The 27,046-nt window shown below is 58.4% G+C and overlaps 2 protein-coding genes across 4 annotated transcripts in view; one reads left to right on the top strand and one right to left on the bottom strand.

The window, feature by feature from the left end:
• DNHD1 (dynein heavy chain domain 1) overlaps positions 1-10,807 on the top strand; it is an 82,039-nt gene extending 71,232 nt beyond the window's left edge. Inside the window, 11 exon segments of the mRNA XM_038763126.1 lie at positions 279-741; positions 2,416-2,538; positions 5,175-5,327; positions 5,430-5,608; positions 7,137-8,099; positions 8,198-8,372; positions 8,474-8,815; positions 8,818-8,893; positions 9,051-9,514; positions 9,595-10,304; positions 10,407-10,807. Of these exon segments, the coding sequence (XP_038619054.1) occupies positions 279-741; positions 2,416-2,538; positions 5,175-5,327; positions 5,430-5,608; positions 7,137-8,099; positions 8,198-8,372; positions 8,474-8,815; positions 8,818-8,893; positions 9,051-9,514; positions 9,595-10,304; positions 10,407-10,787 (4,029 nt within the window). The 3' untranslated portion in view covers positions 10,788-10,807.
• Positions 10,808-10,889: 82 nt separating this feature from the next.
• LOC119948862 (F-box/WD repeat-containing protein 7-like) lies at positions 10,890-25,952 on the bottom strand. 3 transcript variants are annotated; one of them, XM_038770381.1, is made up of 12 exons: positions 25,821-25,952; positions 17,142-17,264; positions 13,871-13,953; positions 13,606-13,726; positions 13,342-13,476; positions 13,039-13,162; positions 12,717-12,853; positions 12,518-12,631; positions 12,084-12,265; positions 11,730-11,955; positions 11,366-11,576; positions 10,890-11,250 (listed from the first exon to the last, which is right to left on the bottom strand). In XM_038770381.1, the coding sequence occupies exons 1-12, from the start codon at positions 25,935-25,937 to the stop codon at positions 10,979-10,981; spliced, it is 1,845 nt and encodes a 614-aa protein (XP_038626309.1). In that variant the 5' UTR covers positions 25,938-25,952; the 3' UTR covers positions 10,890-10,978. The 3 variants fall into 3 exon arrangements, with proteins under 3 accessions (XP_038626309.1, XP_038626319.1, XP_038626300.1); XM_038770391.1 differs by lacking the exons at positions 17,142-17,264; positions 25,821-25,952 and adding an exon at positions 15,774-15,861; XM_038770372.1 differs by lacking the exons at positions 17,142-17,264; positions 25,821-25,952 and having other exon boundaries at positions 13,871-15,607.
• Positions 25,953-27,046: the final 1,094 nt, after the last annotated feature.

Genomic DNA, 27,046 nt, shown 5'->3' with positions numbered 1-27,046 from the left:
GTGCTGTGCAGATGGGGCCACCTGGGGTTGGAAGAACGGGCCTGTCATCATCATCATCAATCGTATTTATTGAGCGCTTACTGTTTGCAGAGCTCTGGACTAAGCGCTTGGGAAGTCCAAGTTGGCAACGTATAGAGGCGGTCCCTACCCAACAGTGGGCTCACAGTCATCCCCATTTTACGGATGAGCGGAGGGAGGCCTGGAGTCGGGAAGTGGCTTGTCCGAGGTCACCCGGTCTCCCGCCTCCCGGGCCCACATGCTCTGTCCCTCCCGGTCAGGAGCTGGAGGGCCACTGCCTGACGGTTCCGGGGGACGCCCTGCTCTGCGCGGCCGCCGTCTGCTACCTGGGCCCCTTCCCGCCCGCCCGTCGCCAGGAGCTGCTGGACAAGTGGCTGGCGCTGTGCGGGGGCCGAGAGGACCACCTGGAGCCGGACGACGTGGGGCTGGAGCTGGAGCGGGCCCTGGGCTCCCCGCCGGCCCCGGCCTCGCCCCTGCTGCCCACCCGCCCGGCCTTCAGCCTGCCCGGGGTGCTGAGCTCCGAGCTGGAGCAGCACGCCTGGGACCGCAGCCTGAAGCCCCAGGACCCTTACGTGCGGACCACTGCCCTGCTGCTGCGAAGCCATGCCCACGGCTGTGCCCGCCGCTGGCCCCTGCTGCTGGACCCGAACCAGCAGGCTTACACCTGGCTCCTGCCCTTGCCACCACCAAGGCCTGAATGGAGCCTGCGGGACCAGAAACCCGGTGAGCCCAGGGGCACTCTGCCCTCCCAAACCGTCCCGGGCAGCTAAGCCCCTCCATCTCAGATCCTCTCTCTCATCATCATCATCATCAATCGTATTTATTGAGCGCTTACTATGTGCAGAGCACTGTACTAAGCGCTTGGGAAGTACAAATTGGCAACATATAGAGACAGTCCCTACCCAACAGCGGGCTCACAGTCTAAAAGGGGGAGACGGAGAACTAAACCAAACATACTAACAAAATAAAATAAATAGAATAGATATGTACAAGTAAAATAAATAGAGTAATAAATATGTACAAACATATATACATATATACAGGTGCTGTGGAGAAGGGAAGGAGGTAAGATGGGGGGGGGGAAATAAATAGAATAGATATGTACAAGTAAAATAAATAAATAAATAGAGTAATAAATATGTACAAACATATATACATATATACAGGTGCTGTGGGGAAGGGAAGGAGGTAAGATGGGGGGAAATAAATAGAATAGATATGTACAAGTAAAATAAATAAATAAATAGAGTAATAAATATGTACAAACATATATACATATATACAGGTGCTGTGGGGAAGGGAAGGAGGTAAGATGGGGGGAAATAAATAGAATAGATATGTACAAGCAAAATAAATAAATAGAGTAATAAATATGTACAAACATATATACATATATACAGGTGCTGTGGGGAAGGGAAGGAGGTAAGATGGGGGGGATGGAGAGGGGGACGAGGGGGAGAGGAAGGAAGGGGCTCAGTCCGGGTGAATGGGAACAACGTCAGTCATCCAGCTTCACAGACGGGGATGCATCTGTTAAGAGTGACTGAAAAGCTTTAATGGCGGGTTTCTAATCCCCAGAGCAAGAGAGCCGTCAGTCAGCAGGAGCTTAATTCTGCCCTGCTCAGGAAAGCATGAGAGAAGGTTCTCTGAAAAGAATCATGGGGCTGCCCAGGGCTACCGGAGGGCAAGCTCTGGGAACTTTCCCCCTGCTAGTGGGCGACAACGCTGTAGAGCCAAGCGGGCAGGCACCGGCTGGCTTCCCGGCCCGGGGAAGGCGCTCCTTTGCTGGGCCCACCGTCACCCCCAGCCCTCGGGGGGTCCTCCTCCCAAGCTTTAGCCCACCCCAGGGGCTGCTCCGGGCAGCCCCTACCCTGCCCACCGCCTACATTCAATCCGTCGATCCATCGCATTTACGAGCGCTTGCTGGGTGGCGGAGCGGGCTTAGAGGAAACATCACGGGCTTGGGAGTCCGAGGTCATGGGTTCTACACCCGTCTCCTCCACTTGTTAGCGGTGTTGACTTTGGGCCGGTCACCTCACCTCTCTCATCTGTAAAATGGGGTTTTAAGACCGTGAGCCCCACCTGGGCTTGGGCGTCAGAGGTCGTGGGTCCTACACCCGTCTCCTCCACTCATTGGCTGTGTTGACGTTGGGCAAGTCACCTCGCTTCTCTGTGCCTCAGTCCCCTCATCTGTAAAATGGGGATTAAGATGGTGAGCCCCACCCGGGACAACCTTGTATCCACCCCAGCGCTTAGAACAGTGCTTGGCACATAGTAAGGGCTTATCGAATACCATCGTTATTATTATTGGACTAAGAGCTTGGGCGAGTACGGTAGAACAGTAGAACAGACACATTCCCTGCCCCCAAGAAGCTTACATTCCTCCCCCGACTGCAGTAGGTGAGGAGGCCCAGCCGGACGAGTCCTCTCTGGCCTCCTTCCCGCTCCTGGCCGTGCTGCAGGTCTTCTCGGCCCTGGATCCGGACCTGGGGTCCCAGCTCCTGGAGGCGGCACAATGCGGTGAGGGCATATCACTCATTCATTCAATCAATCGTATTTATTGAGCGCTTACTGTGTGCAGAGCACTGTACTAAGCGCTTGGGAAGTACAAGTTGGCAACATATAGAGACGGTCCCTACCCAACAGTGGGCTCACAGTCTAGAAGGGGGAGACAGAGAACGAAACAAAACATACTAACAGAATAGATAGAATAAATATGTACAAGTAAAATAAATAAATAACGGAGCATATCCGGCTCCGTGAGTCCCTGGCAGGGCAGGAAACTGCCCAGGTGGGCAGCCCCCAGCCCCCCTACGTGGCTCGGTCGGCTGCGGGCCTGGAGCCTCAGTTGCTCCCTGGTAAACACCCTCCCTCCCCACGCTGGACTACTGAAATGGCTTCCTTCCTCCTTCCGGGCCTCTGCCACCCGCCCAACTCCGGCTCCTTCCCCCCTCTTGGTTTGGCCTCCGTACATTAGCAGGGATCACTTTTCTAACCGGCGGACTAGCGCCCGTCACCGCGTCCCTTGAAAACCTCCATTTGGGGGTGGGGGGCGTGGAAGGGGAGAGGCCGGGGCCGCGCTGGTCGGTCCCACGATCCACCCCTCTCTTGCCCCCTCCACCATCACCAAAACGTCCTCAACATTGGCATCAGGGCTTTCCGGCAGCTGGGCCGCCCCACTCTTCCCCCTACTCCGACCCCGGTTTCCACTTTTGGTTCTGCCCAAGAAAATCCGTCTCCTTCTCTGCCTCTCATAGCTCACCTTTCTCCCGGTCGGGGGGAAACTCCTTTCTCACTCAATTTCAACCAACCACGTCTCTTCCCACCTCCAAAGCCATCTACAAATCTCCTTCCTCCAGAAGGCCTTCTGTGATGGTTCCCCACTCACCGTTTATTTATTTACTCATCAACCCATCTGGGTTTATTATTGATAACCACCCAACAGTGGCACTTATTTAGCACCCACTGAGTGCAAAGCACTGTACTAAACACTCGAGAGAGTACAACAGAAGCACAACCCGTGTTCCCTGCCCTTAAGGAGCTTACATCTACCTCTGTTTTCTTTCCCTTAGCCTCCGTTCATTTATTTAGGACCACCTCCCTTTGGGCCTACCAAGTCAGGGAGGGTAGGAATTATGGTTTTTGTTCCTTCTGCTTAAGCCTAGGGTGCTCCTGGCAGTCACAATTGGCAGGGCTCGATCCAGATGATTGGTATTGGTACTGATTTGCTCCTAAATCTCCCTCTCCACCCTCCTTCCCTAGGGTTCAGTGAAGCTCCTAGGGACGTGTCCAGCGGCTGGGAGGAGAGAGAGAATGAGGGAGGGGGGGCTAGGAAGTCGATGGGACAGGGGAAACTGAGGAACTGATCGATTTGAGGCAGGGAGGTGGGGAGAGCAGAGTGGCCTAGTGGAAAGAGCACAGGACTGGAAGTCAGAGGACGTGAGTGCTAATCCCGGCTCTGCCACATGTCTGCCGTGTGACTTTGGGAGAGTCACTTCACTTCTCTGTGCCTCAGTTACCTCATCTGTAAAATGGAGGTGAAGACTGTGAGCCCCCTGGGGCCCGGGGACTGTGTCCAACCTGATTAGCTTGTAATAATAATAATAATGATGGCATTTATTAAGCGCTTACTATGTGCAAAGCACTGTTTTAAGCGCTGGGGAGGATACAAGGTGATCAGAGAAGCAGAGTAGCTCAGTGGAAAGAGCCTGGGCTTTGGAGTCAGAGGTCATGGGTTCAAATCCCAGCTCTGCCAACTGTCAGCTGTGTGACTTTGGGCAAGTCACTTAACTTCTCTGTGCCTTAGTTACCTCATCTGTAAAATGGGGATGAAGACTGTGAGCCCCCCGTGGGACAACCTCATCACCTTGTATCCCCCCAGCGCTTAGAACAGTGCTTTGCACATAGTAAGTGCTTAATAAATGCCATTATTATTATTATCAGGTTGTCCCACGGGGGGGGGGGGGGCTCACAGTCTTAATCCCCATTTTACAGATGTGGTAACTGAGGCACAGAGAAGTGAAGTGACTTGCCCAAAGTCACACGGCTGATAGTTGGCGGAGTCGGGGTTTGAACCCATGACCTCTGACACCAAAGCCCGTTGCTCTTTCCACTGAGCCACGCTGCTTCCCCATGACCTCATCTGTATCGACCCCAGTGCTTTTAGACTGTGAGCCCACTTTTTAGACTGTGAGCCCACTGTTGGGTAGGGACCGTCTCTATATGTTGCCAACTTGTACTTCCCAAGCGCTTAGTACAGTGCTCTGCACACAGTAAGCGCTCAATAAATACGACTGATTGATTGATTGCTTAGAAGGGTACTTGGCAAATAGTAACCGTTTAACAGATATCACAGTTGTTATCATTCTTAGAAAGGCACCATCATCAATCATATTTATTGAGCGCTTACTGTGTGCAGAGCACTGTACTAAGCGCTTGGGAAGTACAAGTTGGCAACATAGAGAGACGGTCCCTACCCAACAGTGGGCTCACAGTCTAAAAGGCAGTGAAATGAGAGTTGGCAGGGGGCACAGCTGGGAGGGTGCAGAGCCTCGGAACCGGTCAGGGGTACTGACTGAACGCTTACCGCGTGCCCGGCATCGTACTCAGCTGTTGGGGCTGGCCGCGGTCCCCCGTTCACCCCGTCCCCTCCTCAGGCAACTCGGTGCTGCTGACCAACCTGGAGGTGGCCAGACCGTGCCCGGAGCTGCAGTGGCTCCTGCAGCGGGAGCAGCTGGCACCTCCGCGGGTGCAGCCGGCCTTCTGCCTCTACCTGAGCACCAGCCTGCCGCTCGGCGCCCTGCACAGGGGTGAGGGCCTCGGGCCCGGGCGGAGGCGGTGGGGTGGCGAGGCCAAGGCGGTGGCGGCGGCTGGGGGCCGCCGGGTCGGAGCGTGAGCGGGCCTTCCCTCAGTGCTGGAGCTGAGCGTGCTGAAGAGGCTGACCGTGCTGGACCTGGGCCTGAGCCGCGGCGAGCTGGAGGAGCAGTTGTTGCAGAAGGTACTGGCCTGCGAGCGGCCCGAGCTGGACATCCACTGGCGGACCCTGCAGCTCAGCATCCTGGACGTCCGCGAGCACCTCGAGGCTGGGCAGGTGGGGACGAAGGGCGGCTGGGCGTGCGGCCACCTTCCCCTTCCCCTCTCCTCACTTTTCCCCCTTCTCTGGGAGTGTGTTTTAATGTCCGTCCCCCTGACCGGGCTGCCAGCTCCTTGACGGTAGGGAGAGGACCTTCCCCTCTCCTCACCTCCACCACAACCTCCCCTTTCTCATTTCTCCCCCCCGCTCTGGGAGTGTGTTTTAATGTCCGACCCCCCGACGGACCCCGGGAGAGGGTCTTCCGACCCTACTGTCCCCTCCCAAGCGCTTAGTTCCGTGCCCTGCACACAGTAAGCGCTCGAGTCGGAGGTCGTGGGTTCTAATCCTGGCTCCGCCCCTTATCACCTCTGTGACTTCGGGCAAGTCACTTTTATTTATTCACTCATTCAATCGTATTTATGGAGCGCTTACTGTGTGCAGAGCACTGTACTGAGCGCTTGGGAAGTACAAGTTGGCCACTTCAATCAATCAATCAATCGTATTTATCGAGCGCTTACTGTGTGCAGAGCACTGTACTAAGCGCTTGGGAAGTACAAGTTGGCCACTTCAATCAATCAATCAATCGTATTTATTGAGCGCTTACTGTGTGCAGAGCACTGTAGTAAGCGCTTGGGAAGTACAAGTTGGCCACTTCAATCAATCAATCGTATTTATTGAGCACTTACTGTGTGCAGAGCATTGTAGTAAGCGCTTGGGAAGTACAAGTTGGCCACTTTAATCAATCAATCAATCGTATTTATTGAGCGCTTACTGTGTGCAGAGCACTGTAGTAAGCGCTTGGGAAGTACAAGTTGGCCACTTCAATCAATCAATGTCGTATTTATTGAGCACTTACTGTGTGCAGAGCACTGTACTAAGCGCTTGGGAAGTACAAGTTGGCCACTTCAATCAATCAATCAATAGTATTTATTGAGCGCTTACTGTGTGCAGAGCACTGTACTAAGCGCTTGGGAAGTACAAGTTGGCAACATACAGAGACGGTCCCTACCCAACAGTGGGCTCCCAGTCTCTCTGGGCCCCAGTGACCTCATCTGTAAAATGGGGATTGAGACTGGGAGCCCCACGGGGAACAACCTGATGACCTCGTATCTACCCCAGCGCTTAGAACAGTGCTTGGTGCATAAATAATAATAATAATGGTATTTATTAAGCGTTTACTATGTGCATAGTAAGCGCTTAACGAGTACCATCATTAATAATGAATATCAGTGATTGATTGACTGGTTTGCCACCTCCCCGGCATCCCTCAACCCTCCTCCAGTGGTAGAGAAGCCCTAGCGGATAGGGCCCGGTCCTGGGAATCAGAGGACCTGGGATCTAATCCCGGTTCCACCAACCGTCTGCCGTGGGACCTGGGGCAAGTCACTTCACTTCTCTGGAAAACGGAGATTTAGACCGCGAGCTCCGCGTGGGACAGGGACCGCGTCCACCCCGATTAGCTCGTATCTACCCCAGCCAACAACTACCGCTGAAGAGACAGGCCGACGCGCCCCCCCCCCCCCCCACCTTCCCCATCTTCCCTCAGGAGGAGCTGCTGAACCTGGCGTGGCAGACTGAGGAGGACCAGCTGGGCCAGGAAGTGTTCCTGGAGCGGGTGGCACAGTGCCAGGGCCACCTGGGCCGCCTGACCGCCCATCTGCAGCAGCTGCAGGAGCTGCAGGCCCAGGAAGCCGAGCTGTACGTGCAGTACGGGCGGGTGGCCCGGCTCGGGGGGGCCCTGGCCCAGGCCCTGGCCCGGCTGGAGCGGCTGCACCCCCTGTACGCCTTCCCGCCGGCTCAATGCCTGGAGCTGCTCTGCAAGGCCCTGCTCAACCTCCGCCACCAAAGCCCCGAGCCCGGCGAGGACTTGGCCAGCCACCTCCTGGAGCTGGCCACCGGCCTGGCCCGCCAACTGCTGAGCGGCGTCCTGGCCAAGCTGCGTCCGCCCGACGCCCCGCTCCTGGGGGCCCTGGGGGCCCTGGCCCTGCTGAGGCTGGACGGCCAGGTCCCCGCCCTCGAGTGGCTGGCGCTGTGCCCCGGGCTGGGGGCCACGCGGGCGCCGGGGCGGAAGGCCTCCGGGAAGGGGCTGGCCCGGCCCGGCTGGCTGAGCGCCCGCACGTGGCGCGAATGCGGGCTCCTGGAGCAGCTGAGGCCCTTCCGGGGCCTGCAGGCCTCCCTCGCCGGCCGCCCGCACGTTTGGCAGGAATACCTGGCGCTGCGCTCCACCATTCTGGGCCCCGCGCCGGACCTCGGGCCCTTCAGCCTCCTTCAGAAGCTGATCCTGTGGCGGGTGCTGCGGCCCGAGAGGCTGGCCCTGGCCCTGGCGGACCTCGCCACCTGCCTGCTGGGTCGCCCGCTCTCGGAGGACGGCCGCCAGGAGGGCAGCCTTTACGGCCGGACTCAGGCCACCCGCCCTCTCCTCTTCCTGCTGCCCCCGCCGGGGCACCCGGCGGGCATCACCCACCCCCTGGCCTGGATCGAGCGCGTGGCCGGCGAGCAGGACAAGCCGGTGAGGAGGGGGCCGCCCGGCCGCGGCGGCGGCGGCGGGGATGGAGGGCAGCGGGGAGGGGGCGGCAGACCGGATGGGTCCCCCTGGTGCCAGCGCAGCTGCAGGTGATCGCTCTGGGAGCACAGATGTGGGACTCGCCCTCGGGGCTGATCCGGGCCCTGGACCAGGCCATGTGCAGGGGCCACTGGCTGGTCCTGGACAACTGCCACCTGCTGCCCCGCTGGCCCCCCGAGCTCCTGGACCGGCTGCACGGCCTGCTGGAGGGCGCGTCCGGTGAGCCCATCCCGTCCCCCGCGCTCCCGAGCCTCCCTCGGTCCCCCTCCCGGTGCCCTTCCCAGTGATGACGGGTGCCCTGGCCGTGCCACCCTCGCCAGGTGACGCCCGCTCCCCCGCCCCGGCCGCCCTGCACCAAAAGTTCCGCCTCTGGCTCATCGCCACCAGCACGGCCACGGAGGGTCTCCCGGGTGAGGACCCTGCTGGGGGCAGGCGGTGGGGAGGGGGTCGTCCGGGTGCCGCCCCGGTGCCCGCTCTGGGCGGGAAGTCCTGGGGAGAATCGGCCCCCAGGCTGACCGACGCCCCCCGTCCCGCCCAGTGGTGCTGGCGCAGCGCTCGGCTCGACATTTCTGCGAGCGGCCCCTGGAGCTGCAGCAGCTCCTGCTGCAGGCCATGGCGGAGGTGCAGGAGCTGCCCACGTCTCCCCCCGTGCAGCAGACTCTCCCTCTGCTGCTGCTGCACGGGCTCCTACTGCACCGCCAGCTCTATGGGGGCCGGGTGCAGTCCCAGCTGCCGGCCTGGTGAGCAGCCGCGGCCCCCGCAACCCGGGCCCGCCGGACTCGGGCCCCTGTCCCTCTGAGAGCGGGCGGGGATGGGGAGAGGAGTCCGGCCACAGCGGGAGCGGGAAGGAGGGCGGCGGGCAGGTGCCCTCACCCCGCTGCCTGCCCTGCTTCGTAGGCCCCAGGAGGAACTGTTCAGGGCGCTGGAACTGCAGGGGCAGCTCTGGAAAAGCCTCCGCAACCCTCAGCAGGCCATGCAGGCCCTGGCAGGTGAAGGCCCCCGCCATCTGCTCTCTCTGGATCGCTACCTCTTACTCCTCCTTGCCAGCCTCGATCGGCGGTCCCTCTAGCCTGATCTGGAGTCGCGGTTCGCTGAAAAAAGGGGACGTGAGGGGTCGGCCCGAGGCCGGGGCGAGGGACCGCCTTCCCTCGGCTTCTCCCACCTCCGGCTGCGAGGGCCCCGGCCCGAACTCTCCCTCTGTCCCCCAGGCTCCGTTCTGTACGGAGGGGCCGTGGTCGACCCCGGAGACCGGGAGGTTGTGCAGAGCCTGGCACAGGCCTGCCTGGGGGCTCCCAGCGGCCTCCGGGCCCCGCCGCTGCACAGCCCCCAGGGCTTGCTCGCCGCCCTCACCCCGAGCCCAGGTAAGGGTGGTGGGGCGCGGGGGCCGGGCCTCGGGCAAGCCGTCGCCTGGGGCCCAGCCCACCGGCCTTCCTCCTCGCAGAGCTGCTGGATCACGAGGCGGCGGCGGAGAGCCAGACCCGCCTGCGGCGGCTGCCGACGCCACCCGAGCCCGGGGACTGTGGGGTGAGCGCGGCTCCCCAGGACGCGCTGCTGAGCCGCCAGAGCCGCGCCCTGCTGGCCGCCCTGCGCCGGACCCTGGACCCCTGGGGGCCCGTGGCCCGGCAGTGGGGCGGGCCTGGGGACAGGCTGCAGCGCCGCGTGCGACGGGGCCTCGGGCGGCTGGAGGAGCTGCAGCAGCGGCTGCCCGGGCCCGGGGCGCAGCCGGACGAGGGCGGGCCCGACTCCCGGCCGGAGCCCCGCGGGCCCCTGCGGCACTTCCTGGAGGCCGAGCTGGCCGAGCTGGCGGCCCTCCTCCCGCACCTGAAGAGAGACCTGCGCTGCATCCTGGACCAGCTGGCCGGCCGCCCCTGCGCCTCCCCGCACTGCACCGCGGTGCTGCGGGCGCTGAGGGCCGGCCGCCTGCCCCCGGCCTGGCGGCTCCACGTGCCCGGAGGGCCCCAGCCCCCTTGGCACTGGCTGCGGCAGCTGGGGCGCCAGGGGCACCTGCTGGCATCCTACCTGGGGCCGGCCCCTCCGCGCTCCTTCCACCTGTCTGCCTTCCTCAACCCGCGGGGGCTGTTCCTGGCCCTGCGCCAGGAGGCGGCCGCCGTGGCCAACAAAGAGCTGGTCCACGTGGAGCTGGAGCTGCAGGTACCGGGGGGCGGGGGGGGCGGCGGGAGGGGAGGGGTGCCCTTGGCCTTCGAGCCCCCTCCCCGCCGCCCCCTTGCCCACCGCCGCTCGCCCTCCTCCCAGGTTCTGCCCGCCGGCCGTGCCCCCGTGCCCCCGGAAGGCGGCATCCTGGTGGAGGGGCTGGAGCTGCACCATGCGGCGTGGGAGCCGCAGGCGGCGGCCATGCGGGAGGGGGCCTCGGGCCGGCCCAGCCCTCTGCCCCCCGTGAGCGTGCGGCCCGTCAGCCGCCAGACCCCGGCCGCGCCCTCCCCGCAGGGCCCCTTCCCCTGCCCCGTCTACCTCGGGGGGCCCCGCGGGCGGACCCGGCTGAGCCGCTCCCAGGTGCTGCTGCACCTGCCTTTGCCCACCACCCTGGCGCCTGCCACCTGCATCCAGCGGCGGGTCCACGTGTGCAGCCCTCCCCTGCCCCCGCCCCCCTCAAATCAAGGCGCCTCGGCTACATAAATAAAGATCTATTCTGCGTACAAAACCCAACCGGGCCTCTCCTCGCCGCCTCCCCACCCTTCCCATCCGCCTCCCGCCGTCCAACCCTCCCGTGGGCCCGCCCACCTGCCCGGCCGCCCAGCAGCCGCTCCTCCTCCTCCGCCCTGCCCCGGCAGACTCCCTCCGACCCCCGGGCGGGGGCCCGGAACGGGTCACTTGGCGACGTCGGCGTCGAAGTCCAGCACCAGCAGCTTGGTCTCCTCGGTGCCGTTGCGGCTGCCCACGGCGCACACCAGTTTGGTGTTGGAGGCCCGGATGCGCCACACCACGCCCCCGCTGCCCCCGCTCTCCAGGGCCACCAGGTCCCGCACGAAGTCCCCCGTGCGCAGATCCCACAGCTTGACCGTCCCGTCGTCCGAACTGGTCACCACCAGCTTGGCGCTGAACTGCAGACACGTCACGGCGCTCTGGTGTTTGTGGGGCCCTGAGGGGAGGGGAGAGACCCCAGGCCGGGTCGGGGGGCGCGGCAAGGCGGCCCCCGTCCCCGCCCCGGGGCGGCGGACCCCGCGGGCGGGCCGGGCGGGGAGGCGGGCACTCACCCTGCAGGGTCTGCAGACACTGGCCGGTGCGGATGTCCCAGATCTTGACCGTAGAGTCGGCGTTGCCCGACACGAGCGTGGCCTCCCGCAGCTCCATGCCGCTGGTCAGGGACTGGTGGCCGGTGAGCGTGTGCAGGCAGCTGCCGCTCTCCACGTCCCACACCCGGATCGACGTGTCCAGGGAGCCGCTGACGATGTGCACGCCGTCAAACTGCGGGGGCGGATGGACCGTCGGTCTCCCCGCGCCCTCAGAGCCCCGTCCGCCTCCCGCCCCGGGCCGCCACCGAGGAGAGAGGGGTGGGCACCTACGCCGGGAAGACTCGGTCTGTCGGAGTGGGGAGGGCAGCGGAGCGGGCGGGGCTACCTGCAGGGAGTAGACTCGGTTGGTGTGGCCCTGTAGGGTGTGCAGGCAGCTCTCGCTCTCGGGGTCCCACACGCGGACGGTGTAATCGTAGGCGCCGCTGACCACCTTGCGCCCGTCGTACTGGACGCAGCGCACGGCCGCCACGTGGCCGCTCAGCACGTGCAGGCAGCGCCCGGTCCGCACGTCCCACAGCCGCAGCGTGGCGTCCCGGGACCCGCTCACCACCCTGCGGGCGAGAGGGACGCCAGCCGTGCGGGGCGGGACTCGGGGCCTCGCGACCCGGGCCCGGGGCTCGAAGACACGGGGCTTCCCCGAACCCCCTCCGACCCCGGGTTCCCCGCATCCCACGCGTACCGGTCCCCGTGCAGGTGGAGGCAGCGCACGGTGCTCGTGTGGCCGTGCAGGATGTGCACACAGGCCCCGCTGTCGGCGTCCCACACGCGCAGAGTCCGGTCGGTGGACCCGCTGATCACCAACTTCTCCCGCATCTGGGAGGACCAGACGCCCCCCGTGTGCCCCACCAACGTCTGCACGCACTGGAGAGGGCGGGGTGGGGAGAGGGAAAGACGGGGAGCTCCGTGGTTGGGGCTCCAGATGTCCAGCCGCCACCGCCGCCAACCTCCGCGTCCTCACCGGGGCAGATATGTGAGGGGGAGGAGGAGAGTCCTCGGGGCGGGCCCTGACGTCACCCCTAGCAGATTCACGGGGCGCCAACGGCCCGCCGGGTTGGGGGGTTTCTGGGGCCCGTGGGAGGGCCCGCCGGGGGCAGCGCGCGGCGGGATCCTCACCTCGCCGGTCACCGCCGACCACACCTTAAGCGTGTTGTCGTCCGAGCCGCTGACGATGCGGTTCCCGCAGAACTGCAGGCAGGTGATGACGTGGTCGTCGTGGCCCTTCAGCACCTGGGACGGCACGGGGGTGGGTGACGGGAGCCCCGGCCGGAGGGCCGCGGGAGGGGTGGGGGCGAGGGGGGGGCGGCGGGCCCACCTTGGGCGGGGGGATGTCCCCGCTGCGCCAGTTGCTGTCGATCTGGTGCTGCCGGCGGAAGGCCAGCTTCCAGGGGCTGTACATGAAGCCGGGGCTGAGCAGGCGTCCGCGCCGGACGGAGCGCGGCTCCTCGATCCCTGTCGGGAGGGGAGAGGAGGGGCGGTGAGACACGACGCCGGGGGCCAGGGGGAACCCCCACCTCTAAGCAGCGGCTCCTCGAGGCTTGCCAGGGGGCGGGGCACGTGACGGAGAGGTGGGTGCCCGCTGGACCCCGGGCGAGGCCGGGAGGTAGGGGGAGGTGGTGGGCCCGGGCCACTGTTACCCTCATCCCGGCATTTCTCGCGCCACAACAGGTTGTCCTCGGCCAGGACGCGCCAGCAGCGGCAGGTCTGGGCGGCCCGGAGCAGGTCCCGGGGCTCCAGGAACGACAGGACGTGCAGGGCCAGCTGCGGGGCGGCGAGGGCAAACGGGGGAAACAGGGCGGCGGGGGTCGGTCAATCTCCGCCCTGCTCCCGCCCCCGCCCTCCCCAGGTCCCGCCCGGGCCCAAGATGGTCCCCGCTGGGCCTGAGGGGCTCCGGGCACTTGCGGAGGGGACCCGGGGGTGCCCACGCCGTCACCTCTCACCTCCTTGGGCAGCAGAGAGATAAAGTCGCGCTGGAACTGTGGTTGGATGAGCTGCATGACGTGCCGCACCTGGGCCGGTTCGCATCTGTCCAGGAGCTCGTCCAGTGCCACCAGCTGCTGCGGCCCGCTCCAGGCCTGCCTCGGGGGAGGGGGCACGGCTGCTGCGACGCTCTGGCCCTCCTGCAGCCTGGCATCCTCCCAGGCCCCTCCCCGGTCCGTCTCCCACCCCCAGGCCCCCCACCCCGCTCCGCGGGGCTTCCTCACCTGGAAGGTGTGCAGCCACTCGTGCAGCTGGGGCGGAGGAGCCCGGGGGGGCAGGCGCCGGCGGGCCGGGCCGTGCGACCCGCTGCGCAGCTCTCCAAACGTCGTCGGGGGGCCCAGGGACCTGGAGGGAGCCCCGGGGGGGCGTGAAGGGGACTGGGCATCTCAGGTTGGGAGGATGGGCAAGGGGGCTCCCTCGGGGCCTCTTTGGGGTGGATGGTGGGGGGATTCACCTATGGAGGAGGGGAGGGCTGGGGGGGGGTCTCACCTGCGGTAGGCAGGGCCTTTGCACAGCTTCTTCCCTGGAGAGAGCGCCCGGCCGGCCGGCCCCGGCTCCAGCTTCCGTTTCATCTGCGGCAACGGAGGGCAGAGCCTCAGCCCGAGGCCCCCTCTCGGGAACCCTCGGGGGACGGCTCCCGTCCTCAGGCCGACCCCCGAACCCCAAGCCCCGTCCCGTTCACGGGACCGGGCTCCCGGGACCCGGCCACCGGCCCCACTGTTTCCTGCCGCGGCCCTGTGGCCTGGCGAGGGCGGGGTTGAAGGCCGAGAGCCACGCTGATCCCGACTGCCTGGAGGGAGAGGACAGGGCGAGCGGGAGAGAGTCAGAGTCAAAAAGCACAAAAAGAGAGAGCGCGAGAGAGAGACGGAGGTAGGAGGCTGTACGGGATTCCACTGGAGAGCCCAACTTTCCCCAGCACCTGAGGTGTTCCCTCTTTTAGCTCCCAACCCTCTCACCTCTTCACACGGCTCCTCTCCCGACTCCCTTCGCACCATGCTCTTCTAATCCTTCCCATCCATCTTCATGCCCTAACTTTCCTCCTGTTTTACGTACCACACCTGACTGATTCTGTACCTCCACCTTTTAAAAAATGAAGCCCAATGCAACGTTATTCCTGGGTCACACCCACAGCCCCCCATCCGATGACTGCAGGAGGAGATGTTACCCCTGCCAAGAGCCATCCTCGTGGTTGGGGGTGGGCTAGCCAACACCCCCAACTTTTCCTCTGGCAACCCGTCAGGGGCCCCACGTCCACAAATTTAACTCCTCTCGAACTTCCTGATACTTTTGGCCTGCCCGACTTCCTTCCAGACTCTTCTGAACCACCTTCTCTTATTACCCGTCACGCTCCCCACTTCTGGGTGCCCCAGGCCCTGACTCCCGCCCCCTAATCTGTTTTCCCTGGCCTTCTCCTGGACCTTCAGGGGTCGGCATCCCCAGCCGTTAACGGTGCCCAACGATTCAGGTCCCCGATCCGGGAAGGTTTTGCTTCCCTCGGCCCCGCTTCCGAGATGAAGCATCATCATGGCACTCGGGGCGCATCTCAACTGCAACAGGGCACCTCACACCCAACCAGCCTGGGGCCCACCTGGTCGCTCCTGCCGGCACCCATGGGGCCCCGGGTAACCCCAAGCTGCTCCTGCCCCCTGAGACTCCCTACTTCCTACCCCCCGTGGATCCACGTCAGCTCTACCCTCTGTCCCAGCTACCCTCGAGTGCCAACTCCCCGGGCCTCGGGTCCTCTGGGAGGAGCCTTCCTCATCCCTGGCTGGTTCCAGGACACCCAGGGGCCAAAGAGGCTAGCCTGGGCAACCGAAAGGCGCACCAGGCCCCGCCTCCGAGCAGAGAGAGTCTGTGGGGACAGACAAGACAAAGCCCGGAGATTGGAGGAGAGGGGCGAGCGGTGGAAGAAGGGCAACTTCACCAAGAGCTCCCTGGTCGTAATCATGCCCGGCGTTGAGGGACTGGGAAAAGGAGAAGGGGTTTGGGACAGGCTGAGGCAGGATGATTTAGGAAGGCTTGGACAGCAGCTCGACCAGGGCAGCTGGGGGAGAGAAACGAGACACGGGGCGGGGGGAGTCAGTGGAGGAAAGCAGAGCACGGGGTGGGAGTGTCAAAGGAAGGAGAAGCACATAAAGCAATTAGAGCTGGTTTCCTTGGAGAGGCCTCCCCTTTATCCAGAGATGTATTTGGAAGGAGCCCAGGTGCCCAGTGAGCACTAATCCCCTCTCCCTCCGGCGTTCCCCTGCATCCCCGCCCCCGACCGACCCAGAGCTCTGCGGCTCCCCGGGCCCTGGACCCCCAGGGGGCGGGGCCGCCCCCCGACCGGGCCCTCCCCGCCGCTCGCTCCCCGGCAGCTGTCAGTCACCCTGGCTCCCTCCCCCGTAGATACCTTGGGCGGTACCAGGCTGCCAGTGTCGGAGCCGTCCAGGTAGTCCATCCAGCCCTCGTCCACCGAGTAGTAGAGATAGACATCGCCCCCACCGGCCCCACCATCCTCTGACCCCTCGGGCTCCTCGCTGCTGCAGCTCCCCCCCTTCCCCTCCTCCTCCTCCTCCTCCTCCTCCGTCTCTCTCCCGCCCCGTTCCCGAGGTCCGGCCTGGCCAGCAGCCCTCTCCTCCTCCTCCTGCTGCTGCCGCTCCTGCTGCTGCCGCTGTCGCCGGAGCCCCCCGTAGCCCAGCCCCTCCGATTCGGCCCCCGGCTCCTCCGCTCCATCGCCACTACGGTCCTCCTCGGCACGAACCTGGTGAGAAAGGACCTGCGGGAGGTCACGGAGGGGCTGGGGTCCAGCCAGGGGGAGCTGAGGACTGGTCAGCACTGGTGGGGGCCCGGGGTCGGCCCTTCCCCTGTCCGGAGTGAAGCGGGTCACCCCAGGCCGCGGGGGGTGAAGGGGATGGGCGACACACACACACCACAGGGAAGGGGAAAGCTGGGGGGGGGGGGGTGTGGGGAAGGGGACTCGTTCACTCAACCGTACTTATTGGGTGCTTACTGTGGGCAAAGCACTGTACTAAGCACTTGGACGGTACAATACGGCCATAATGAGGGACAATCCCTGCCCACGACGGGTTTACAGTCTAGACGGGGGGAGAGAGAGAGACATCAAAACAAATAAACAGGCATCGGTATAAACAAAGAGAGTTAGAGATATATACATATATCTATATCTATCTATCTATCTATCTAGACAGATAGATAGATAGATATACGTAAGTGCTGTGGGGCGGGGGAGAGCAAAGGGAATCAATGTGAGCTGAGGAAGAGGGGGCTCAGGCTGTAACCTGGGCCAAGGCTCAGGTTTCAGCCACAGTGGGATGAAAATATTGGTATTTGTTAAGAAGCGCTTGCTATGTGCTCAGCACTGTTCTAAGCGCCGGGGTAGATTCAAGATAATCAGGTTGTCCCCCGTGGGGCTCACAGTCTTCACCCCCATTTTCCAGATGAGGGAACTGGGGCACAGGGAAGTGAAGTGACTTGCCCAGAGTCACCCAGCTGACAAGAGGCGGAGCCGAGATTTGAACCCACGACCTCTGCCTCCCAAGCCCGGCCTCTTTCCACCGAGCCACGCTGCTTCTCTAATATGCCACCCTGGTGCTGGCCCCTCCTCGTTAACCGGCCCAAGGAAGTCGGGGCTCCCTCTTCCAAAGGGGCAGGACCCCTCCCCCCCACCGCCCCGCACCCCTCGGGGGAGGAGGGTCGGGGTCCCCGGGGAGGATGGAGGGATGCCCCCGCCCGTGCCCGCCCCGGGGTCCTGGCTGACCTGGGGGCCTGCATGGCGGCGGGGGTCTCCGCAGAGCAGCCGGTCGCGGTTGAGGTCCAGGATGCGGGCCGTGACGCCCTTGACGCGGAGCAGGTCGTCGAGGGAGCCGAAGCCCCGCAGCTCCTGCAGCAGGGCACACGTGGGCCGGGATGGCCTAGCGCTTAGAACAATGCTTGGCACGTAGGAAGGGCTTGATAACTATAATAATAATGGCATTTGATAATAATAATAATAACGATGGTATTTGTGAGCCCACTGTTGGGTAGGGACTGTCTCTATATGTTGCCAACTTGTACTTCCCAAGCGCTTAGTACAGTGCTCTGTGCACAGTAAGCGCTCAATAAATACGATTGATTATTTATTTATTTATTTTGCTTGTACACATCTATTCTATTTATTTTATTTTGCTTATATGTTTGGTTTTGTTCTCTGTCTCCCCCTTCTAGGCTGTGAGCCCACTGTTGGGTAGGGACTGTCTCTATATATTGCCAACTTGTACTTCCCAAGCGCTTAGTCCAGTGCTCTGCACACAGTAAGCGCTCAATAAATACGATTGGTTGATTGATTATTACTCTATTTATTTATTTATTTTACTTGCACATATCTATTCTATTTATTTGATTTTGTTAACGTGTTTGGTTTTGTTCTCTGTCTCCCCCTTCTAGACTGTGAGCCCGCTGTTGGGTAGGGACTGTCTCTATATGTTGCCAACTTGTACTTCCCAAGTGCTTAGTACAGTGCTCTGTGCACAGTAAGTGCTCAATAAATACGACTGATTGATTGATCATTACTCTATTTTACTTGTATATATCTATTCTATTTATTTTATTTTGTTTATATGTTTGGTTCTGTTCTCTGTCTCCCCCTTCTAGGCTGTGAGCCCACTGTTGGGTAGGGACTGTCTCTATATATTGCCAACTTGTACTTCCCAAGCGCTTAGTCCAGTGCTCTGCACACAGTAAGCGCTCAATAAATACGATTGGTTGATTATTACTCTATTTATTTATTTATTTTACTTGCACATATCTATTCTATTTATTTGATTTTGTTAATATGTTTGGTTTTGTTCTCTGTCTCCCCCTTCTAGACTGTGAGCCCGCTGTTGGGTAGGGACTGTCTCTAGATGTTGCCAACTTGTACTTCCCAAGTGCTTAGTACAGTGCTCTGTGCACAGTAAGCGCTCAATAAATACGATTGATTGATTATTTATTTATTTACTTTGCTTGTACATATCTATTCTATTTATTTTATTTTGTTTATATGTTTGGTTTTGTTCTCTGTCTCCCCCTTCTAGACTGTGAGCCCACTGTTGGGTAGGGACTTTTTCTATATGTTGCCAACTTGTACTTCCCAAGCGCTTAGTCCAGTGCTCTGCACACAGTAAGTGCTCAATAAATACGACTGATTGATTGATCATTACTCTATTTTACTTGTATATATCTATTCTATTTATTTTATTTTGTTTATATGTTTGGTTTCGTTCTCCGTCTCCCCCTTCTAGACTGTGAGCCCACTGTTGGGTAGGGACTGTCTCTGTATGTTGCCAACTTGTACTTCCCAAGCAGTTAGTACAGTGCTCTGCACACAGTAAGCGCTCAATAAATACGATTGATTGATTGATTAAGCGCTATGTACAAAGCACTGTTCTAAGCGCTGGGGAGGTTACAAGGTGATCAGGTTGTTGCACGGGGGGCTCAGTTTTCATCCCCATTTTACAGACGAGGGAACCGGGGCCCAGAGAAGTGAAGTGCCTTGCCCAAAGTCACACAGCTGACAGTTGGCAGAGCCAACTGTTAAGCGCTTCCTACGTGCCAAGCACTGTTCTAAGCACTGGGGAGGTTACAAGGGGATCAGGTTGTCCCACGGGGGGCTCACAGTCTTCATCCCCATTTGACAGATGAGGGAACTGGGGTACAGTGAAGTAGAGAAGCGGCGCGGCTCAATGGAAAGAGCTCGGGCTTGGGAGCCCGAAGTTATGGGTTCTAATCCCGGCTCTGCCAATTGTCAGCTGGGTGACTTTGGGCCAGTCACTTCACTTCTCTGGGCCTCAGTTACCTCATCTGTAAAATGAACAAATCAGTAGGATTTACTGAGTACGTACTGTATGCAGATCATTGTATTCAGCGTTTGGGGAGTACAATGCTATTGACGCCTGTCTACTTATTTTGTCTTGTTTTCTGTCTCTCCCTTCTAGACAGTGAGCCCATTATTGGCTCTGTTGCCGATTTGTACTTCCCAAGCGCTTAGTACAGTGCTCTGCACACAGTAACCGCTCAATAAATACGATTGAACGAATGAGTGAATAAAATGGGGATGAAGACTGTGAGCCCCACACGGGACAACCTGATCACCCTGCATCCTCCCGAGCGCTTAGAACAGTGCTTGGCACATAGTAAACACTTAAAAATTCCATCACCATTATCATTATTATTATTGTTATTATTATTATTAAGTGACCTGCCCAGAGTCACACAGCTGACAAGCGGTGGAGGCAGGATTAGAACCCACAACCTCTTTGGGTCGGGACCGTCTCTATATGTTGCCGACAGGTACTTCAGAGTCACAGGCCATGGGTTCCAATCCCGGCTCGGCCACTTGTCTGCCGTGTAACTGTGGGCAGGTCACTTAACTTGTCTGTGCCTCAGTTCCCTCATCTGTAAAATGGGGATGAAGACTGTGAGCCCCACGGGGGACAACCTGATCACCTTGTATCCCCCTCTTCCCCAGAGCTTAGAACGGTGCTTGGCAAAGAGTAAGCGCTTAACAAATACCATCATTATTATTTTCTGTGCTTCAGTTCCTTCACCTGTAGAATGGGGATGGAGACTGTGAGCCCCACGTGGGACAACCTGATTACCTTGTAACCTCCCCAGCGCTTAGAACAGTGCTTGGCACATAGTAAGCGCTTAACCAATACCATTATTATTATTATTATTATTGTTCTCTGGGCCTCAGTTCCCTCACCTGTAAAATGGGGATGAAGATTGTGAGCCCCAGGAGGGACAACCTGATGACCTTGTATCTATCCCAGTGCTTGGCACATAGTAGGCGCTTAACCAATACCATTATTATTATTATTATTGTTCTCTGGGCCTCAGTTCCCTCACCTGTAAAATGGGGATGAAGACTGTGAGCCCCACGGGGGACAACCTGATCAGCCGGTATCTATCCCAGCGCTTAGAACAGTGCTTGGCACATAGCGCTTAACCAAGACCAACATTATTACGTTATTATTACTCCCAAGCGCTTAGTCCAGCGCTCTACACACAGTAAGCGCTCCATAAAGATGATGGAATGAATGAATAATAATGATGGCATTTATTAAGCGCTTACCAAGCGCTTAATAAATGCCATCAGGAGCCCCACGTGGGACAACCTGATCACCCTGTAACCTCCCCAGCACTTAGAACAGTGCTTTGCACAAAGTAAGGGCTTAATAAATGCCATCATCATCATTATTATTATTACTATGTGCAAAGCACTGTTCTAGACAAGCAGCGGAGAAGCAGTGTGGTTCAGTGACAAGAGAAGGGGCTTTGGAGTCGGAGGTCACGGGTTCAAATCCCGACTCCGCCAATTGTCAGCTGGGTGACTTTGGGCGAGTCACTTCACTTCTCTGAGCCTCAGTTCCCTCATCTGTAAAATGGGGATGAAGACTGTGAGCCCCACGGGGGACAACCTGATCACCCTGTAACCTCCCCAGCACTTAGAACAGTGCTTGGCACATGGTAAGCGCTCAGTAAATGCCATTATTATTATTATTATTATTATTATTATTATTATCTTCTAAGTGCTGGGCACTGTTCTAAGCGCTGGATGGCTGACACCCCCGCTACCCCCACGCCCAAGCCCGGGATCTTGCCACTGAGACCCGCTGCTTCTCAATTTACAGAATACCATCATTCACTCATTTAATTGTATTTATTGAGTGTTTACTGTGTACAGAGCACTGTACTAAGCGCTTGGGAAGTCCAAGTGGGCAACATATAGAGACGGTCCCTACCCAACAGCGGGCTCACAGTCTAGAAGGGGGAGACGGACAACAAAACAAAGCATGTGGACGGGTGTCAAAATCGTCAGAACAAATAGAATTAAAGCTAGATGCACATTATTAACAAACTAGAGTAGTAGATATGTACAAGTAAAATAAACAGAGTAATAAATCTGTACAAACATATATACATGTGCTGGGGGGAGGGGAAGGAGGTAGGGCGGGGGGGATGGGGAGGGGGAAAGGAAAAAGGGGGCTCAGTCTGGGAAGGCCTCCTGGAGGAGGTGAGCGCTCATCAGCAGTGTGGCTCAGTGGAAAGAATGTGGGCTTGGGAGTCAGAGGTCATGGGTTCGAATCCCCCGGGCCTGGAATGCCCTCCCTCTGCCCATCCGCCAAGCTAGCTCTCTTCCTCCCTTCAAGGCCCTGCTGAGAGCTCACCTCCTCCAGGAGGCCTTCCCAGACTGAGCCCCTTCTTTCCTCTCCCCCTCGTCCCCCTCTCCATCCCCCCGTCTTACCTCCTTCCCTTCCCCACAGCACCTGTATATATGCATATATGGTTGTACATATTTATTACTCTATTTATTTATTTATTTATTTATTTATTTTACTTGTACATTTCTATCCTACTTATTTTATTTTGTTGGTATGTTTGGTTCTGTTCTCTGTCTCCCCCCTTTTAGACTGTGAGCCCACTGTTGGGTAGGGACTGTCTCTATGTGATGCCAATTTGTACTTCCCAAGCGCTTAGTACAGTGCTCTGCACATAGTAAGCGCTCAATAAATACGATTGATTGATTGATTGATTGAATCCCAGCTCCACCACTTGTCAGCCGTGTGACCTTGGGCAAGGCACTTCACTTCTCTGGGCCTCAGTGACCTCCTCTGGAAAATGGGCATGAAGACCGTGAGCCCCAAGTGGGACAACCTGATCACCTTGTAACCCCACCGCCCCCCACCCCGGGGCTTCATTCATTCATTCAATCGTATTTATTGAGCGCTTACTGTGTGCAGAGCACTGTACACAGTGCAAGGTGGCAACATATAGGGACAGTCCCTACCCAACAGCGGGCTCACAGTCTAGAAGGGGGGAGACAGACAACAAAACAGAACATATTAACAAAATAAAATAAATAGAATAGTAAATACGTACAAGCGAAATAAATAGAGTAATAAATCTGTCCAAACATATCTACAGGTGCTGTGGGAGGGGAAGGAGGTAGGGCGGGGGTGGGTGGGGAGGGGGAGAGGAAAAAGGGGGCTCAGTCTGGGAAGGCCTCCTGGAGGAGGTGAGCTCTCATCATCAGCGTGGCTCAGTGGAAAGAGCGCGGGCTTGGGAGTCAGAGGTCATGGGTTCGAATCCCAGCTCCACCACTTGTCAGCTGGGTGACCTTGGGCAAGTCACTTCACTTCTCTGGGCCTCAGTTACCTCGTCTGGAAAATGGGGGGGAAGGCTGGGAGCCCTACCTTACCTCCTTCCCCCTCCCCACAGCACCGGTATATGTGTTTGTACGTATTTACTACTCTATTTATTTTACTTGCAAATATTTATTCTATTTATTTTATTTTGTCAATATGTTTTGTTGTCTGTCTCCCCCTTCTAGACTGTGAGCCCACTGTTGGGTAGGGACCGTCTCTAGATGTTGCCAACTTGTACTTCCCAAGTGCTTAGTCCAGTGCTCTGCACATAGTAAGCGCTCAATAAATGTGATTGAATGAACGAATGAATCTGTTTCCGACTTGAACTTCCCAAGCGCTTAGTCCAGTGCTATTTATTACTCTATTTATTTTACTTATACATATTTATTCTATTGATTTTATTTTGTTAATATGTTTTGTTCTCTGTCTCCCCCTACTAGACTGTAAGCCCACTGTTGGGTAGGGACCGTCTCTAGATGTTGCCGACTTGTACTTCCCAAGCGCTTAGTCCAGTGCTCTGCACACAGTAAGCGCTCAATAAATGCGATTGAATAAACGAATGAATCTGTTGCCGACTTGGACTTCCCAAGCGCTTAGTCCAGTGCTATTATTTCTCTATTTATTTTACTTGCGCATATTTATTCTATTGATTTTACTTTGTTAATATGTTTTGTTGTCTGTCTCCCCCTTCTAGACTGGGGGCCCGCTGTTGGGCAGGGACCGTTTCTAGATGTTGCCGACTTGGACTTCCCAAGCGCTTAGTACGGTGCTCAGCACACAGTAGGCGCTCAATAAATGCGATTGAATGAATGAACGAATGACTCTGTTGCCGACTTGTACTTCCCAAGCGCTTAGTACAGTGCTCAGCACACGGTAAACGCTCAATAAATACGAATGAATGAATGAATGACCTTGTATCCACCCCAGCGCTTAGAAGAGTGCTTGGCACATAGTAAGCGCTTAACAAATACCACCATTATTATTATTATTCTCCTCCTCATGATGGTGATGATTATTAGTGGTTGTTACTGATGGGGATGGGGAGGAGGAGAGGAAAAAGGGGGCTCAGTCTGCGAAGGCCTCCCGGAGGAGGTGAGCTCTCATTATCAGCGTGGCTCGGTGGAAAGAGTGCGGCTTGGGAGTCAGAGGTCATGGGTTCGAATCCCGCCTCCGCCCCTTGTCAGCTGGGTGACCTTGGGCAAGCCACTTCACTTCTCCGGGCCTCAGTGACCTCGTCTGTCAAATGGGGAGGAAGAATGGGAGCCCCAAGTGGGCCAAGCTGATGATCTTGTATCCCCCCCGCCCAGCGCTTAGAACAGTGCTTGGCACGTAGTAAGCGCTTAACAAATGCCATTATTATTACTATTCTCCTCCTCATGAAGCAGCGTGGCTCAGTGGTAAGAGCAGGGGCTTTGGAGTCAGAGGTCACGGGTTCAAATCCCGACTCTGCCAGTTGTCAGCTGTGTGACTTTGGGCAAGTCACTTCACTTCTCTGTGCCTCAGTTACCTCATCTGTAAAATGGGGATTAAGTCTGTGAGCCCCCCGTGGGACAACCTGATCACCTTGTATCTACCCCAGTGTTCAGAACAGTGCTTTGCACATAGTAATTACTTAATAAATGCCATCATTATTATTATTATTAGTGGTTGTTACTGATGGGGAGGAGGAGAGGAAAAAGGGGGCTCAGCCTGGGAAGGCCTCCCGGAGGAGGTGAGCTCTCATCATCAGCGTGGCTCGGTGGACAGAGCGCGGGCTTGGGAGTCAGAGGACATGGGTTCGAATCCCGGCTCCGCCCCTTGTCAGCTGGGTGACCTTGGGCAAGCCACTTCACTTCTCCGGGCCTCAGTGACCTCGTCTGTCAAATGGGGAGGAAGACTGGAAGCCCCAAGTGGGACAAACTGATTCATTCATTCATTCAATCGTATTTATTGAGCGCTTACTGTGTGCAGAGCACTGGACTAAGCGCTTGGGAAGTACAACTTGGCAACATACGGAGACGGTCCCTACCCAACAGCGGGCTCACAGTCTAGAAGGGGGAGACAGACAACACAACAAAGCATATTAACAAAATAAAGTAAATAGAATAGTAAATATGTACAAGTAAACTAGAGTAATAAATAAACTGATGATCATCATCAATCGTATTTACTGAGCGCTTACTATGTGCAGAGCACTGTACTAAGCGCTTGGGAAGTACAAATTGGCAACATATAGAGATGGTCCCTACCCAACAGTGGGCTCACAGTCTAAAAGGGGGAGACGGAGAACAAAACCAAACGTACTAACAAAATAAAATAAATAGAATAGATATGTACAAGTAAAATAAGTAGAGTAACAAATATGTGCAAGCATATATACATATATACAGGTGCTGTGGGGAAGGGAAGGAGGTAAGATGGGGGGGATGGAGAGGGGGACGAGGGGGAGAGGAAGGAAGGGGCTCAGTCTGGGAAGATCTTTTAGACTGTGAGCCCACTGTTGGGTAAGGACCGTCTCTATATGTTGCCAATTTGTACTTCCCAAGCGCTTAGCACAGTGCTCTGCACACAGTAAGCGCTCAATAAATACGATTGATTGATTGACTGATCCTGTAGCCCCCGCCCAGCGCTTAGAACAGTGCTTGGCACGTAGTAAGCGCTTAACTTCTAGACTGTGAGCCCACTGTTGGGTAGGGACCGTCTCTCTATGTTGCCAATTTGTACTTCCCAAGCGCTTAGCCCAGTGCTCTGCACACAGTAAGCGCTCCATAAATACGATTGAATGATTGATTAACAAATGCCACGATGATGATGATTAGATTATTATTGTCCTCCTCATGCTGAGGATGGTTGTTAGTGGTGGTCGCTGAGGGCTGCGGCGGGGTTGGGGGGTTCCGGGCCTCAGTGACCTCATCTGTAAAATGGGGATGAAGACTGTGAATCAATCAATCCATCAATCAATCGTATTTATTGAGCGCTTACTATGTGCAGAGCACTGTACTAAGCGAAGTACAAATTGGCATCACATAGAGACAGTCCCTACCCGATAGTGGGCTCACAGTCTAAAAGGGGGAGACAGAGAACAGAACCAAACACACCAACAAAATAAGTAGGATAGAAATGTACAAGTAAAATAAATTAATAAATAAAAAAGAACCCCCCCATGGGACAACCTGATCACTCTGTATCCCCCCCCAGCGCTTAGAACAGTGCTTTGCACACGGTAAGCGCTTAACAAATGCCATCATTATTATTATTATGATGATGATGATGATTATTGGGGTGGGGGGTACCTCTCGCTTTCGCACAATGGCCCTGGCCCTCCTGTGGCCCACGCCCGTGAGGGCGGCGGCCAGCTCCGGAGCCCCGGCACGGTTCACGTCCAGCGGGCCCGAGCCCCGCTCCGCCATCGCCGGGACCCCCGCGCGGACACCGCCCGCACCACCCCCGCAGCTTCACGGGCCGAACTGCGCAGGCGCCTGCCCTTCCTTCCCCTCCCTCCCTCCCGGAACTTCCGCCAGGGCACCACGGAAAGCGTCAAGGGTCGAACGGCGCAGGCGCCTTCCCTTCCTTCCCACCCCACCAGGGCACCACGGAAAGCGTCAAAGACCGAACTGCGCAGGCGCCTGCCCTTCCTTCCCCTCCCTCCCTCCCGGAACTTCCGCCAGGGCACCACGGAAAGCGTCAAGGGTCGAACGGCGCAGGCGCCTTCCCTTCCTTCCCACCCCACCAGGGCACCACGGAAAGCGTCAAAGACCGAACTGCGCAGGCGCCTGCCCTTCCTCTCTCCCCCCCCCCCCCCCCCCCGGAACTTCCGCCAGGACACCACGGAAGGCGTCAAAGACCGAGCTGCGCAAGCGCCTTCCCTTCCTTCCCACCCCACCAGGGCACCACGGAAAGCGTCAAAGACCGAACTGCGCAGGCGCCTGCCCTTCCTTCCCTTTCCCCTCCCGGAACTTCCGCCAAGGCACCACGGAAGGCGTCAAAGGTCGAACTGCGCAGGCGCCTTCCCTTCCTCCCCCCCCCCCACCAGGGCACCACGGAAAGCGTCAAAGACCGAACTGCGCAGGCGCCTGCCCTTCCTTCCCCTCCCTCCTTCCCGGAACTTCCGCCAGGGCACCACGGAAAGCGTCAAGGGTCGAACGGCGCAGGCGCCTTCCCTTCCTTCCCCTCCCTCCCGGAACTTCCGCCAGGGCACCACGGAAAGCGTCAAAGGTCGAACTGCGCAGGCGCCTTCCCTTCCGGGCCCCGCCCCCCCACCAGGGCACCACGGAAAACGTCAAAGACCGAACTGCGCAGGCGCCTGCCCTTCCTTCCCCACCCGGAACTTCCGCCAGGGCACCACGGGAAGCGTCAAAGGTCGAACTGCGCAGGCGCCTTCCCTTCCCTCCTCCCACCAGGGCACAACGGAAAACGTCAAAGACCGAACTGCGCAGGCGCCTTCCCTTCCTTCCCACCCCACTAGGGCATCACGGAAAGCGTCAAAGACCGAGCTGCGCAGGCGCCTTCCCTTCCTCCC

Source organism: Tachyglossus aculeatus, chromosome 2 (assembly GCF_015852505.1).
Source record: "Tachyglossus aculeatus isolate mTacAcu1 chromosome 2, mTacAcu1.pri, whole genome shotgun sequence".
NCBI lineage: Eukaryota > Metazoa > Chordata > Mammalia > Monotremata > Tachyglossidae > Tachyglossus > Tachyglossus aculeatus.
Note: the sequence above shows the minus strand (reverse complement) of the source record. Positions and strands in the feature narration are given on the sequence as shown.